General features: G+C 36.6%; 1 protein-coding gene across 1 annotated transcript; it reads right to left on the bottom strand.

Annotated features, from left to right (window-relative positions):
* Nucleotides 1-9940: 9940 nt before the first annotated feature.
* Nucleotides 9941-11121, bottom strand: LOC132185568 (class V chitinase-like). Its single transcript, XM_059599328.1, has 2 exons — nt 10095-11121; nt 9941-9981 (listed from the first exon to the last, which is right to left on the bottom strand). Exons 1-2 carry the CDS (start codon nt 11119-11121, stop codon nt 9941-9943), a joined length of 1068 nt encoding a protein of 355 aa, XP_059455311.1.
* Nucleotides 11122-15166: the final 4045 nt, after the last annotated feature.

Here is a 15166-nt window from a genome sequence, read left to right as displayed (position 1 = left end):
GTCTAAACCTTGCATCTTTTTAGCTTATAACTTTGCAGGTTACAAATGTCTTGATCCGGTCACCAATAAGGCCTATCTTTCAAGACATGTTGTGTTTGATGAGACTTCTTTTCCAGCCAAGGATCTTGCTATATCACACTTTTCCATCTAGGTTACACTCCACAGGTGATTCTCCTTTCCCTTTGCCTACTATTTCTTCTTTTACTAATGAATCATCAAATTGTTCACATACTGCAGTTCAGCCAACCCTACCTCGTACAATTTAGCAGTCATCCAATGCAAATTGTTCCCATACTGCAGATCCAACTCCTACTTTGCCTACTGCACCAATGCCATCCCATCCCATGACTACAAGATCTAAAACTCAACTGTTAAGCACTAACACTACTGCATCTACTGCAGCACCCTCCTCAAATACATAAAATCTTCTCCAACCTATCATTGAACCTATTACTCAACCAAACACTACTGTATCTACTGTAGCATCCTCCTTAACTACAGATCATCTTTCCCAACCTATTATTGAACCAATTGCTCAACCCATAACTGAGACACCCTCTTCTCTCCCATCTCACCCCATGACCATTAGGTCCAAAACAGGAAGTCAAAAACCCAAAAACTTCTCAGAATTCAAAATGTTTCACTCTAGGTATCCCCTTCTCGGCTATCATACTTTTCTACCTAAAACTAAACCTTCATGCTATAGTAAAGCTGCTCCTGACCCACGGTGGCAGGCTGCTATGTCTCTGGAATTTGAGGCCCTTTTCTCCAACAAAACATGGACACTTTGTCCTAGGCCTTCACATCAACATGTGATTCATAACAAGTGGGTGTACAAGATTAAGAGAAAGTCAGATGGTGCGGTAGACAGATTTAAGGCCAGACTAGTTGCTAAGGGATTTGAACAAACTTCTAGGGTGGATTATACTGACACATTCAGTCCAGTAATTAAGCCATCCACTATTTGGGTTATCCTAGCACTAGCAGTATACTTCAACTGGATGATTAAGCAGTTAGACATCTCTAATGCTTTTCTTAATGGTTCCTTATCAGAGGAAGTTTACATGGAACAGCCAAAAGGTTTTGTTGACAAAAACCATCCTCACTCAGTGTGCAGACTGCAGAAAGCTATTTATGGTCTTAAACAAGCCCTACGAGCTTGGTTCAAAAGACTTTGTACTTATTTATTGGATATTGGTTTCACTGCATCTCTTATAGATAACTCTCTATTCATTTTTATATCTGGCAGTGTTCAAATATTTATGCTAATCTATGTAGATGACATAATCATTACAGGGACACACCTTGATTTGATTACATCTTTAGTACAACTCATGCAGCAGGAATTTCCTGTAAACGACTTAGGACCACTAAGCTTCTTTCTTGGCATTTAGGTCACTCGGGGCCCTGCAGGTATTCCTCTCTGCCAATCAAAATACATTTTTGAGCTTCTCAACAGAACTCACATGACAGGAGCAAAGCCTGCAAAGTCTCCTTGTTCCTCTGGTTCCCAACTTTCCAGATTAGATGGTGAAGAATTACTTGATCCCTCTGAATACAGAAGTGTAGTAGGAGCTCTGCAATATTGTACTTTGACAAGACCTGATGTAGCTTTCCTAGTGAACCAACTTTGCCAGCACATGCACCATCCCACAGCCACTCACTGGTCAGCAATCAAAAGAGTCTTATGGTTTCTGAAGAGCTCATCTAATCATGGCCTGTTTTACTCCAAGACTAATCTCCAACTGAATGCTTTCTGTGACTCCGATTGGGCAGGATGCCCTGATGATAGAAGATCCACCTCTGGTTTTGCTGTGTTTCTTGGTGATTGCTTGGTATCTTGGAGTGCCAAGAAGCAACCAGTGGTCTCTAGATCAAGCACTGAGGTTGAGTATCGATCTCTAGCTATTGCTACAACTGAACTATATTAGTTAAGAATGCTCGTGCAATTCACATCTCTCTACCAATTGCTCCAGTTGTTTGGTGTGACAATGTGAGTGCCCTATCTTTGGCAACCAATCGAATTTACCATGCTAGAACAAAGCACATTGAAGTTGACTATCACTATGTCAGGGAAAAGTCCTCAACAAAGATATCAAAATCTCCTTTATCTCTACAGCAGATCAAATTGCAGATGTTTTTACCAAAGGATTATCTTCAGCACGTTTTTTTTTTTTTCTTTCTCAAATCCAAGCTCAAAGTGATTCCATCCCTTTTTTGCTTGAGGGGGCATGTTAAGCTAACTGATGATCCTACTGTTATCACAGCGAATGAAGTTCCAACAACACATTGCGATCGATCGCAGCCTTCAGAGTATCGAGCACAAGATCGATCGCAGTATCCGAGAGATTTATGATCCGAGAGCACCCGAGTGCGATCGAGCGCAGTCTCAGTAGCGATCCAGCATCATAAGACTTCTATTCCTTCTCAACCTCTCTTCTATCTTTAAATACAAACAGAATATCATCTGTTTGTATTATATCTCTTCTCTTGTAATTATTTCTAATTAGATTTCTTTAGTTTATTAAGTCTTCTATTGTAAATAGTTTTCTTAGATTGTTATCTTATCACTCTTATCTTGATAAGATTAAAGTTTGATTGTAATTGTAACTCTTTCATTATTTAAGCTCAATGAGAAGGCTGATGACATTATTCCGCCAAATTCTATTTCTCTAAGAAATCTTTTATTATCCTTTATATTTTGTTTATTACTAATAACAAATTTATTTAGAGCTCCTCTTTGACATTCAATCAGTTTCTCTACAATTTTTTTTTTTTTTTTTTTTTGTAAGTTTTTCATATCCAAATACATATTTTCTACTAGTAGGTTTTAGAGAATTAGTATAAAGGTTCTTGATCTTCGAGAGAATCAGAAAAATTGCAGGCTAGATAATAGATATGAGTGAAGGTTTTCGTTCTTATGTGGAATTCCAACAACAAATAGAAAAAGAGACGGCCTACATTCCACTTTAAATTTGAGAATAAAAAAAACTATTTGATTTCTGTGAAATTCCATCACTCAGAGACAATAGATGTTGGTGATAGGTTTTTTAATAATATTTCATTCTCCAAATTCCATCAAAGAGACTGGGATGTTGGTTAGAGAGTTTTTTTTTTTTTTTTTTTTTTTCCTGATGAATTATTTATTTATTTTATGTTGGTCCTTATTAAATTGGGCCATAATTATTACTTATTTACAACTATTAGAGGCCTTAAATTTTTATGGAAATTTTTTTTGGGCCTTATTAAAATTTTTTTTAGGTCTCATTAAAATTTTTTTTGGGGCCTTATTAAATGGGGGCCCTTGGTGACGGCCTAAGTCGCCAAGCCTTTGGGCCGGCCCTGGCAATAAACTATATTCTCCAGAACTTTTTTTATTTTTATTTTTGAAAAAAATTGTTCACTTCTCATTATATCAAAATCAGGTTGAAGCAATATGCTCCGCTTGAACAATATCACAAATACAATCGGGTATCTCATCCCTCCATACTCAATCTATGACATTTCTGGTTGCTAATCTAGCAAGCCTATGGGCTGCACCGTTTATGTTCCAGCGTACATGGTTGGGTTTCCAATTCGGCAAAGCATTTAAAATCAATCTTGCATCATCTACTAACTGGTCATACCTACTACCATTCTGTTCCCCAGTCTGTAACGCCCATATAATTGTCTGTGCATCTCCTTCTAGAATTACGTTGCTCACATCCAGTTCTTTGCAAAGCTCGGCTGCTCTGACTGTGGCCATCACCTCTGCAGTAGTCGGGTCTAGCCATCCCATTTGCGTGTAACTCCCAGCAGCAAAGACCCGTCTGTCGTGATCTCTGAGAATTAAACCCACTCCCATCCTTCCATTTTTGACATCTACAGCTGCATCACAGTTGATCTTGTACCACCCTTGAGGAGGATGCATCCACTTCTTGATCTCTATTTCTTTGTTGACATCTTCCTCATTTGGTGGAGCATTGCACCCCTTGAAGTCCTCCACTGCTGCAGACGCCAATCTGCCCACTTCATTTGGAGGAGTGAACAAACGTTCATGAATCCACCTATTCCTGCGAAACCAATTTTTCCTTGCTGTTTCCACAAAAATATCAAATTCATCAAATTTCTATATTAAAATCAATCTTTCATCATCTACTAACTGTAATATAGAAATAATGAAGAATATTATAGATTCTAATTAAAGAGAGAGAATATATAATCCCTACCTGCAGCAAGAGAAAGCACCCAATTGTCGTTGTTGGCGACATGCCAAACACAGTAACCGAGCATGCTCATCTCCTTGACATATAAAACCTTATTTTGGTCAGCCTCAATATCATCAAAAGTAATCCAATTGGATCCAATTACGCAGTAATTTACTACAAAAGTAGCATTTGTAGGTTAAAGCAAGGCCATCATCAGTATCAGCGTGAGTCTCTGGATCATGCAAAGCTGCAACTGCGCGCGCATAGTTTGCCGAAAATGGCGAGTAGTAGTGATAAGCCACATTACATTTAACCAATCCAAGTTCCTTTGCATTGAATCCACCGGCAAAGAATAAACAGAATTAGGAGATACAAAATCTGGTGAGTAATGGCATGTTCCATTCACAATTAATTAAAATGGGAAGAAAAAAAAAACTAATGGTAGATGAAGCGTACCAACTTAATGAAAATGTAAACGAGATAGATGCTAGAATGCAAATTAATAACATTTCTTGAGAGGTTCTAATAGAGCTTAGCGAAAATTAAAAATGTCCTTACAATGAAAAGAAAGACATGTAAATACCCTGTCTGCAACACGGAATTTTTTTTTTCCTCACCATGAAACTATATTTCAGAAAGGCCTCCATGCTTAATTAATTATTGGGGTATAAATTGGAAAATTGTTGCATCATTAACAGAAAAAAATTTCTAGCGGCAACTCAGATTTATTTCCTCATCTTGGGTTCTTCTTGTAGAAAAAGCAGGCACTTTTGGAATTCTCAGAGTAGCAATTTCACATTTTAGGATTGAAGAAACCTCCAATATGGATGGCCTATCAACTGCATTTTCCTGAACACACAAAAGAGCTATTTGCAGGCATCTTATTAGTTTACATGATGAATGTTTATCATCCAAAGATGGATATGTTGAGGTTCAATAATGCTGCTTTCCTCACTTGGACGGCTCTTAAAACATGCCTTGCGAGGTACGATTTCGAATGCTATAAAAGTATTTGGCTTCCCTCACTGGACACCAATTGATTTTTAGGTGAGATGGTTAAAGGCCTGGTCTAACAAATGGTATTAGAGACAGGGTTATGGGTTCGAGTTGAGCGAGGAATTGTTGAGGTTTAATATTAATGCTGCTCGATTTACTCACTTGAACGGCTCTTAGAACATGCTTTGTGGGGTGCGATTGCGAATACCATAAAATGATTTGACTTTCCTCACTAGACACCAATTGATTTTTAGATAAGATGGTCAAATGTCTGATTTAACAAGATCCATAAACTCTATGCCTTTGCCTGATTTCCACAACTCATATGTATGCCTGAGATAAATGAAACCATCATATATCAATCTTGCTGATCGTAAAAGCAAAACACAAAAAAGGACAAAAGACAAAAGCATGATCAAAACAACTTACGTATTCTAGGAGCTTTAAATCTTCATTCGCACCAAAAGAACATGCATTCTTCTTCCCAGTTATGATGTGGAGGAGTAGAACTCCAAAGCTATAAACATTAGATTTGATAGAGTATAAACCTCGTTTAGCGTATTCAGGAGTAACGTAAGCACTGCATGCAATATTAATTATTGATTATCCATATAACTATTAATTATTTGATTAGAATGCTTAAATTACTAAACTTAAATCATTATTTGATCAGAATGCTTAAATTACTAAGCTTCATATTCATCTTTCATGAAAATTTTAGCCATACCAAAGTCTAATATCTTAGGTTTCATTTCATTGTCAATTAAAATGTTGCTAGAGGTCTCGATGAATATATTATTGTAAATCAGGAGTATTCTTGAAGATATAAAGGTCCTTAAGTAATCCCTTCGATAATACCAATGAGTTTTCTTAAATCCAAAAGGGATTGTCTAGCAAGATCTGCATCAATGAGATTATGAAGAAAAAGTTGTGAGCTGTGGATTGCATACTGCTAACAGTAACATGTGTTCCTGAATATGATGCTTCAATTAAGTTCAACTTGGTTTTCTTCTCTTTAAAGCTTAAACTAATTTCCAAACCCAATTTTGGCTTATGCCTTCTACACTAAAATTGTAAAAAGTAGGCCGGTAGAAGATGATGCTACGAAAATATTTATTGACAATAAGTCAGCGCTTGCATTGGCGAAAAATCCAGTATTCAATGATCGAAAGCGCATAGATAAATGACTTGTTGTTCAGAGGCCTTACTTGTTGTTTCAAGACACTGCAACTTGATACACTGTATTGGTAACAATAAAATTAGAAATTCTTCCTTGCTGCCAATATATGCAGATTGTCTATGAGCACCACTGTGTATAATATATGGAAGAACCGAAATGAGGTTATGTATGGAAGTCATCAAAAGACAGAGGAACAGATTTTACACTCAATTTATTGGGAGGTTCGAACAAGAATATTGGGGGGCAGGGGAAGTTTATAAGGAATGAGGAGACTTTGCTTATTTGCCGTAACTGGAGTATCAAATTTTAAGAGGAGTTGCTTTTTTGATTAGTAGTTGGGTTTGAGTTTCTTTTGTAGCTGGTGTGGTTTTCTGTAGTTTCTTTGGGTTCTGCAGAATTTCTGTTTACTTTAGAGCATCTCTAACTGTATAGGCAAATGGTTGATAATAGCTAAATTATTGGAAGTGATTTTTCACCTCCAGAAGAGCAGGCAATTTAATTTTTTTTCTTTTAACGTAAACAGTAAATAGACTCTTTAGCCTATCTACTGTTTACAACTACAAATTGCCTCCAAAATAATCCCCCAATCAACTAGTTTTACAATCATAGCATTAGATTTTACCAGCCATAAATCAATTGGGGGTATACAGTTAATTTGAGAGTTACTATTGTAAAAGTTGTAATCTCTTTTCAGTTCCTAAATGTCATTGATTTGTCAGAATTGGTGTAACTTGTGGGTTGCTTTTAGTTATTGTGATTGCTCCACTCATTAAACTCTACATCCTAGCTAGTAAAACCAAAGAAAGTCATCCATTTCTGTTCCAGCGACAAGTCAGACAGGGACGATTGTTCTTATCTCGCATCTCATTCATCAAGGATTGTTCATATCATCGCAATTTCATCAAGGATTCTCTCGGATCTCATTCTTATGACTCTGCTCTCTCTTCAATAAATATTTGAAGGAGGGACGATTACATATATATATATATATATTCTTATAACTCTGGTGCCCTAATGTGTATAATAGCGGCTATCATTTATTAAATATTCCATGCATGTTTAAAGCATTACTTATTAAGGGAAAGTGTTGAAATATTAATTAAATAATAAATGACGAATACTTTTGTAAGAGTATATTTGAATGATCCTAAAGTTAGAGATTTGATTTGATAAAGATTAGATTAGCCTAATTTTAGGGATTTCATTATGATTTAATCACCCTAAATTAGGGGAGTTGATTACTATTACATTTATGTATAAACTCTATAAATAGAGCATTCTATATTGTAAACATTCATTCAATAAGTGCTAAATGTAGCCCTTTGGACTTTATCGGTGGATGTAGGTCGTTGACTGAAGCATGTAAAATCTTAGTATCTTATTTTATGATTCCGCAATTTATTATTTAATTATAAATTTCTTCATGGTATCAAAGCCTACCACAGGATAAATGGAGCCCACACATACTACTTACCTCGTGACAAGGACCATGAAAAATACTGGCATGTACGTAAGGGAAGGTGTTGAAGAATAATCCCACATTGCATGTGGACAAAATCTTGGACATGTTTATAAGGAATGAGCAATCATCTCTTATCGAACCGATTTTATAAGATGAGTTAGGCCCATGAATTTCTTCATAGTATCAAAGCCAAAGGTCTTGGGATTGAACCTTAACTTCGTCAATTCACCCCCATTTAAATTAGATATTCCACGTGTTGGGCTTTACCTATTAAAAGTGGAGTCTGAGCCCACATGTGAAGGGGAGTGTTAAAGTAATGATTAAGTGATTAAATTTACCTCAGAGCAAAAAGGCTATCGCCATTTGTTAGATTCTGGATTCCAATTTTCTTTTATGTTTCTTATCCTTTGTTTTGATTGATTTCACAATCAAGAAACCCTTTTATTTATTCTGTTTTATTTTTTGTTATTAAAAAAAAAAAACAAAAAAAAAAACCGGTTGACGTTCAGTCGAAAGCCGCCAGATCTGCCAGTGCCTTAATCGCCTCCGTTCGTCTTCTTTTTCGTCAATCCACACCTGATCTCCAGTGGTTTGCCTACCAGCCACAAATCCACGAAGTGCAGTGGCGCAACCACCTTAGCCATCCTCTCCGGCGTCAACTTCTCCATCGTCTTCATCTCCCTCATATTTCGTCTCAGATCCCGTGCCTTCTCCACGGTTGTCAAGGCCCAGCACTAGCGTAGCAACGTTTCCCTCACCTCCAACTTCAAACGGCGTGTTTTTCATCGTCCTATGAGGCATGGAGGTATGATGTACATGGTAGGAGGCCAGGAGTAGCGTGTGCTGGAAATTTAGGTAAGAAATTGAAGAAGAAGGGGTATGTTTGGCTACAAGTATGAGTTATCCTTACTTGAGTGCAAAGCTATTCCTATTCTAGTATAGAAATATTGTATCCTAGTTTAGTTGTTATACTTGGAGCTGTTTGGAATTGGATCTTTAAAAAAAAAAAAAAAAAAAAAAATGTTGGCCCACGTGAAAATAAATAAATAAATAAATCAAAAAAATCAAAATCAAAAGAGGCTAAGTTGCAAGTCCATTGGCCTATAGTTGGCCCATTTTTGCTCGGTTTTGTGGTATTGTTTAAAACCCAAGCCATTTTAGCCCATAATTGGCTCCCACTTCAGCCCATAGTTGGCTATCTTTTTATTCGGCCTTTGTTGGATTGTTTAAAACCTAGGCCCGGCCTTTGTGGTATTGTTTAAAACCCATGCTCACTTCAGCTCACAGTTGGCTCTCATTTTAACCTAAAGTTGACTCTATTTTTTGGTCCATATATAGATGGCCTCTTTTGTATTGTTATTTCAAGCGTCACCGACCGCCTCGAAAAAAAAAATAAAAAAATAAAAATCAATCAATCAAACATAAGGTTTCAAGATCTTACACCTTGAGTTTGAGGGAGAATATTAAAGTATACTTGAATGACCCTAAAGTTAGGGATTTGATGAAAATTGATAAAGATTAGATTAACTTAATTTTAGGGATTTGATTATGATTTAATCCTCCTAAATTAGGAGATTTGATTACGATTACATTTATGTATAAGCTTTATAAATAGAGCATTCTATATTGTAAACATTCATTCAATAAGAGCCTAATGTAGCCCTTTGGGTTTTATCTATGAATGTAGGTCATTGACCGAACCAAATAAAATCTTTGTGTCTTATTTTATGATTCCGCAATTTATTATTTAATTATGAATTTTTTCAACTTTAACATAAGATGGGATGCATGAATGCCGTATGAGAAACATGATATATGTTAAATTACCAATTATTTCAAAAGCTTAAGCTAAAAGGAAAAAGTAAATTTAATCATTTAATCAATACTTTATCAATAAATACAAGAAAAAACAAGATATATGAATAATGACATTTTATTCCAAATAACATATGGAGCACATCCAATCGGATTACAAAAACAAGCAGCTAGGATACTAGCAGACAGTATCAAGGAAACAAAACAACACAAGTGATAATAAATTGGCCTGCAACGCGTACACAAGTACTGATAATTGGCCTTATTTGATATGGATAATAGAAGCTAGCTAGCTTCTAATTAAACACGTGCCACATCTTCTTCGTTCCATGCTCGGGAAGCTGCGAGAATATATTAAGAGTAAAAATGATTTAATAAGTTAGGGTTATAGGATGGATAATGATGGATTGAAGAGTAGAAATCGAAAGAGAAAAATATAGTAAATATAAATTACCTTGGTTTGAAAGAGTCAAGGCAGTGTCGTCGTCGCCCACATGCCACGCAAAGTAACCAAGCAATCCTTTGTCCTTTGCATATCTAACCTTATATAAGATGCTCTTCTTACCATCATAACCAATCCAGGTCGTCCCGTCATAGCAATACTGTATGACGTAGGAGGGATCAGTCACTTCTGCGCCACCGTTGTCTATAAACTTCTGGATTTGGGAATAAGGTATGGGGTCACTTACTTCAGTCGCAGGTCCATTAGCCTCTGAGGATATTTCATGGTCATCAGCATTTTTCAGAAGCCAACTGCGGCCACGAAATGAAAGGCCGAGGACTAATTTGTTGGCCGGCACGCCTGCATAAATCCAAGCACGGACGCCGGCATCCACGTTAATAATTGGTTCAGCGCCTGATGGAGTGTGCAAATTGGCAGGCGGCGCAGTAGAATAGGGTGAGGAATCAGGGAGAGGGGTATACAAGTCATAGGCCATTACGTTGATCCAGTCCAAGCTATCTGAGATAGCTTGAATGGGATAAGTAACGGACGTCAACGTATACTGTGGGGAGTAATAGACGGCTGCGGTTAGAAGCAGCTTGGCTTCGCCAGGGCGATCATCAGCGTCTTTATCCACGGCAGCTCGCAACTCTTTGAGGAGTGTGGCAAGGTTGGTCATCTGATCGGTCGTGTTGGGATACTGCCAGTGGAGGCTAAGGCCATCGTAGTCAAATTCCCTGGCTACATCAATGGAGGAATGTATGAATGTTTTAAGGTAATCAGAATCGCTAGCGATTGTGTCAAAAATGGAAGGATCAGTGTCTCCACTGATGGATAAAATGGCTTTAATATCAGAGTTGTTCTTCACGGTTTTGGCGAAGGTTCGAAGCTGATTGGTTGGAAAGCTGAGTTGGTAGGTGTCATTGACACCAGCAAAGGCAGCAAAAAGATGGGTGAAAAGGCTGAAATCAATGTTCTCCGGCTGCAACTCACCGTTCCAGTACCAGTATCCGGCATTCACATCAGTGCTGCTAGTCATCTTGATCTTGATGATCTTGATGAATGATTATGATGGGTAATTAAGTAGGTATTTGAGAGAGAAGAAGAAATTGGTTCGCTCAAGTGATTTTTCTCCATTGCACCTTCATGCTATTTATACTAATATTTTTATGCATGCATGTGCATGTGCATGTGCATGTACATGTGCATGTGCATGTGGGCTATTATTATTAATTTGGATTCCATCAAGTTTTGCTGATCAAGATGATTAATTATAATACTCCAACCACGTGCATATACAGCCAAAACGTTTTCCCGTACGTTATGAATTTTGACCTCTGACACACAAAAAAAAGAACATAATAATAAATAAATAAAATAATAATAATAACTGTATTCCAATAATTAAGTCCATCTCTATATGCAACATACCAATTAAAAATAAATAAGTCTATCTCTATATTAATTCCAACAAGTTAATATGGATTCAAATTAATTTGGCTCATTGTATGAGTGGTACTAAGTTAGCTAGTTAGTGTCCCTAAGGGTAGCTCAATCGGTTGTGGATCACGCCTAATAAAGTAGAGATTACTAGTTCGAATCCCCCATCCCCATTCTCTTGTGTGGATATGTCAAAAAAAAAAAAAAAAAAAAAAAAAAAAAATCAGCTAGCTAGCCCACTAACATTTCCATTAACAACGATTCAATACATGAAGACTCCAATATATATGTCTCCCGTTAATTATAGTGATTCACATATTTGGAATAGCATGACTCATAGCACACCTCCAAACTTGAATACAAGCCCACTTGTCCCTGAAAAGCAAAACACTAAAATAACAACGGAAAACAAAACCAAAAAATAAAAAATAAAAACAAACAAAGAAAAAAAGAGAGGATATGCTATGAGGTGCCTCCCATAAGCGCTAAGTTTAATGTCTTTAGCTAGACTGTTGTCCTCTTTTAAACTTGAAGCACCAGTATTTTCTTCTTTTGCACCAAAGAGAATGACTTCTTCCTATTGTAGGGTGATTCCAATTGTCTATAGATCAGGGTAGATCATTCTGAGTCTTCTCAAACATTTTTTCATCCATAAGGGAATCGTGAACTAGAATAAAATAAGAAGAATACTCAGGGAACTTTTCTATCTTGATGTCTTCAATTTGCTCATCACATAACTCCAACAAACTTCTCTCTTGGACTCTTGGTAATTCGGGAATAGGAGCTGATGTTGAAGAAGTCTCAGTGCTCTCTTCTTTTTCCCAATGTGGTTCATGTGGAATTTTAGTTCGCTCCTCCTTCATCTCTTCCACTTGATTTTCAACCGCTTCTTCACTCCTTAATGTGGTAATTGATTACTCATGATAGTAAGTGTACTCTTCCTCCGTGTATTGTCCATTAGGAGTGATCACCGACTGACTTTGGCACTCTTCTTCTTCTTCTTTGAGGATATCGGCTTTTTGTTTGAGGTGGGCCTCCATCCTTTCAAATGATCGCTTACTTTCCTCCACTTGGCTAAGGAAAGTTGACATCGCTTCTTCAAAGGCAAAGCTCTTCGGGGGAGGTGGTTCTTCTTGGTATTGTTGTTGTGGGGGCCAATAGATAGGATAACACTCCTCTTCTTGAACTTCTATTTTGGTGTCGATGGGTTGTAGTAGTTGATTATTGGCCTTACTGTGGTTAAGAAAAGCTGACATCGTTTCTTCTAAAGTTGACATTGCTTATTCTAAGTTAGAACTCTTCGGAGGAGGTGGTTCTTCTTGGTATTGTTGAGTCCAATTGACGGGAGATAGCTAAGAGGAATATGAATGATCATAGAACTACGAATGTGATTGATGGTGCAATTCATGAAATTGTGGGGCATGATTTCTATGAGCTTGAGCTTGCCACGAGAGATTAGACTGTTGGCACCATGATAGGTTATAAGAATCAAAATAGATGTCATTCCCCGGTCTAGAGAATGATGTGTTCATATGCCCATAAGAATAGTTAGAAAATTGTCTTGTTGAAGGACAATCCCTAACTTGGTGATAAGGGTTATGGCAATATGAACATGGTTCATGGGGTGTTGGAATGTTTCCCCCACATGTGTGAAAATAAAAGTAAAAAAAAAAGAAAAAAAAAGATGTTAAAATCAAAAGGAAAATAAAAATAGATTTAAAAATAAAAACTTAGGAAGATGCAGACTCGAACGACCCTGCATGAAAAGAAATAAGTCGGATAGGTAATTAACACAGTTTTAGTTCTGCTGTCCGGATGTGCGATCGATCGAACTGTGAGGTGCGCTCGATCGCCCTAGAATGGGCGCTCGAGCGCACCTCAGAAGAACAAAACAAAAACTTTAAAACTAGATATTAAAACAAAAATAAAATTAACTAAGGAAAATAATTCTAAACAAAATTAAACAATCCCCGGCAACGGCGCAAAAAAATTGTTGTGTCAAATATACCTAAATTAATAGATAATAATTGATACGTTTTACTCGTAAGTGCACAATATCAAAATAATAGTATAGGGTGCAAGTACGAGATTGTTCCCACAGAGATTGTTGATTTTGCTTAAAATTTATTAAAATATCAACTTTGTCATGAAATTGAAACTATGAAAAAGGAATAAAGATAAATGAGAAGGTAGGGCTTTAATATCCACCACTAATCATGCTCAATAATATAACAATATGCCAATATTCCAATCATATTATGAATACTTAAAGTTTGCTAACTGAAGGGCATAAATATATACTCCTTAAACTATAGATTTCCCTAAGCTATGACTTGGGCATCGGTGTATACTCTAACTCTTTTATTTCTTAAAAAATATAGCATTGATGTATACTAAGTTGTTCTTTAAGAAAACATAAATCTATGAAAATTGACAAACACATGGAGCCTAGGGCATGGGTGTATACTTCCGATTTTTCATGTTGATTAACCTAAGAACCCGTGAAGAGATTCTTTTGTCACTCTATTCAGCCCAGGACTTGATCATACAAATTGACTTAAATAACTAATCCATATCACATGCATATAATGGCCAATCACACACATATGAGGAATTCGATAAAACATGAATTAATCAAGTTAAGCATCACAATATGATTATCACAAAGGCGCCAATATTGAAATATTAAAGAAACATAATTAGGGGTTCAATCTAGCCCTACTAAAGTTATTAATACATATAATTAAAATAAAGGGAAAAGAAAGAACCGAAAACCGCTCATAGAAGTAGCCTTAAAATTTCCCTCTTCAAAGTTGTGTGGAATTGTCCCCATAAATTGTGAGGCTTAGAGGTCTATTTGTAAGCTTACAAAAATTCTAAAAACCCTAGTAAACCTAGCAAAATCATAGGTTTTAGTCCTAATCCAACTAGGACTTTGAAAACCCTAACTTGGAAGGAAAAGGAAGTCCTGGCCGCAACTGTATTTCTTCTCGCACACGAATGCGCTCGATCGTAGGCGTGGTGTGCTTGATCGCACTCCTGCGATCAATCGTCAATGTGATGCGCTCAAGCGCAAATGCGCTTGAGCTTCTTCTTCTGTGTGTGAACACAGACCTTGCGCTTACCCCTTGGCTTTGGGCGCTCGATTGCTGGTCTAGTGCGTTCGATCACACTATCCGAAGATCCAATGCTTCTAGCGTTTTCCCGAATTTGCTCTTTAAGCCCCATACTTTCAAAAGTGCTTTTTTTTTTTTTTTTTTTTTTTTTTTTCATCCAAAAGCCTACCAAAAACACAAAAAAACACAAAGAAATGGAAGTCCATCTTAGGGGTATTTTTAATTAGTAATTCATGAATATTGACAGTTTTTATTAATTCATTAGGAGATTCCATCAACTTCGGCTGATTTTCATTATACTGATAATACTCCAACCACATGCACACATACAGCCAAAAATTGGTACCATATTTTATGTCATTATTATTTATTATTAATTTTTTGTTTGTGTAAGATTTTTAATATTATTATTTTCGGTTCCATCATGTTTTGCTGATCAAGATGCTTTTCAATATAAGATAATTACCACACCTCGTACATTCCAAAACTGGGACGATCGATGTTGGCTTTTTTTTTTTTTATTTTTAA

Source organism: Corylus avellana, chromosome ca6, assembly GCF_901000735.1.
Source record: "Corylus avellana chromosome ca6, CavTom2PMs-1.0".
NCBI lineage: Eukaryota > Viridiplantae > Streptophyta > Magnoliopsida > Fagales > Betulaceae > Corylus > Corylus avellana.
The sequence above is the reverse complement of the archived record's forward strand: the minus strand, read 5'-3'. Positions and strand labels throughout refer to the sequence as shown.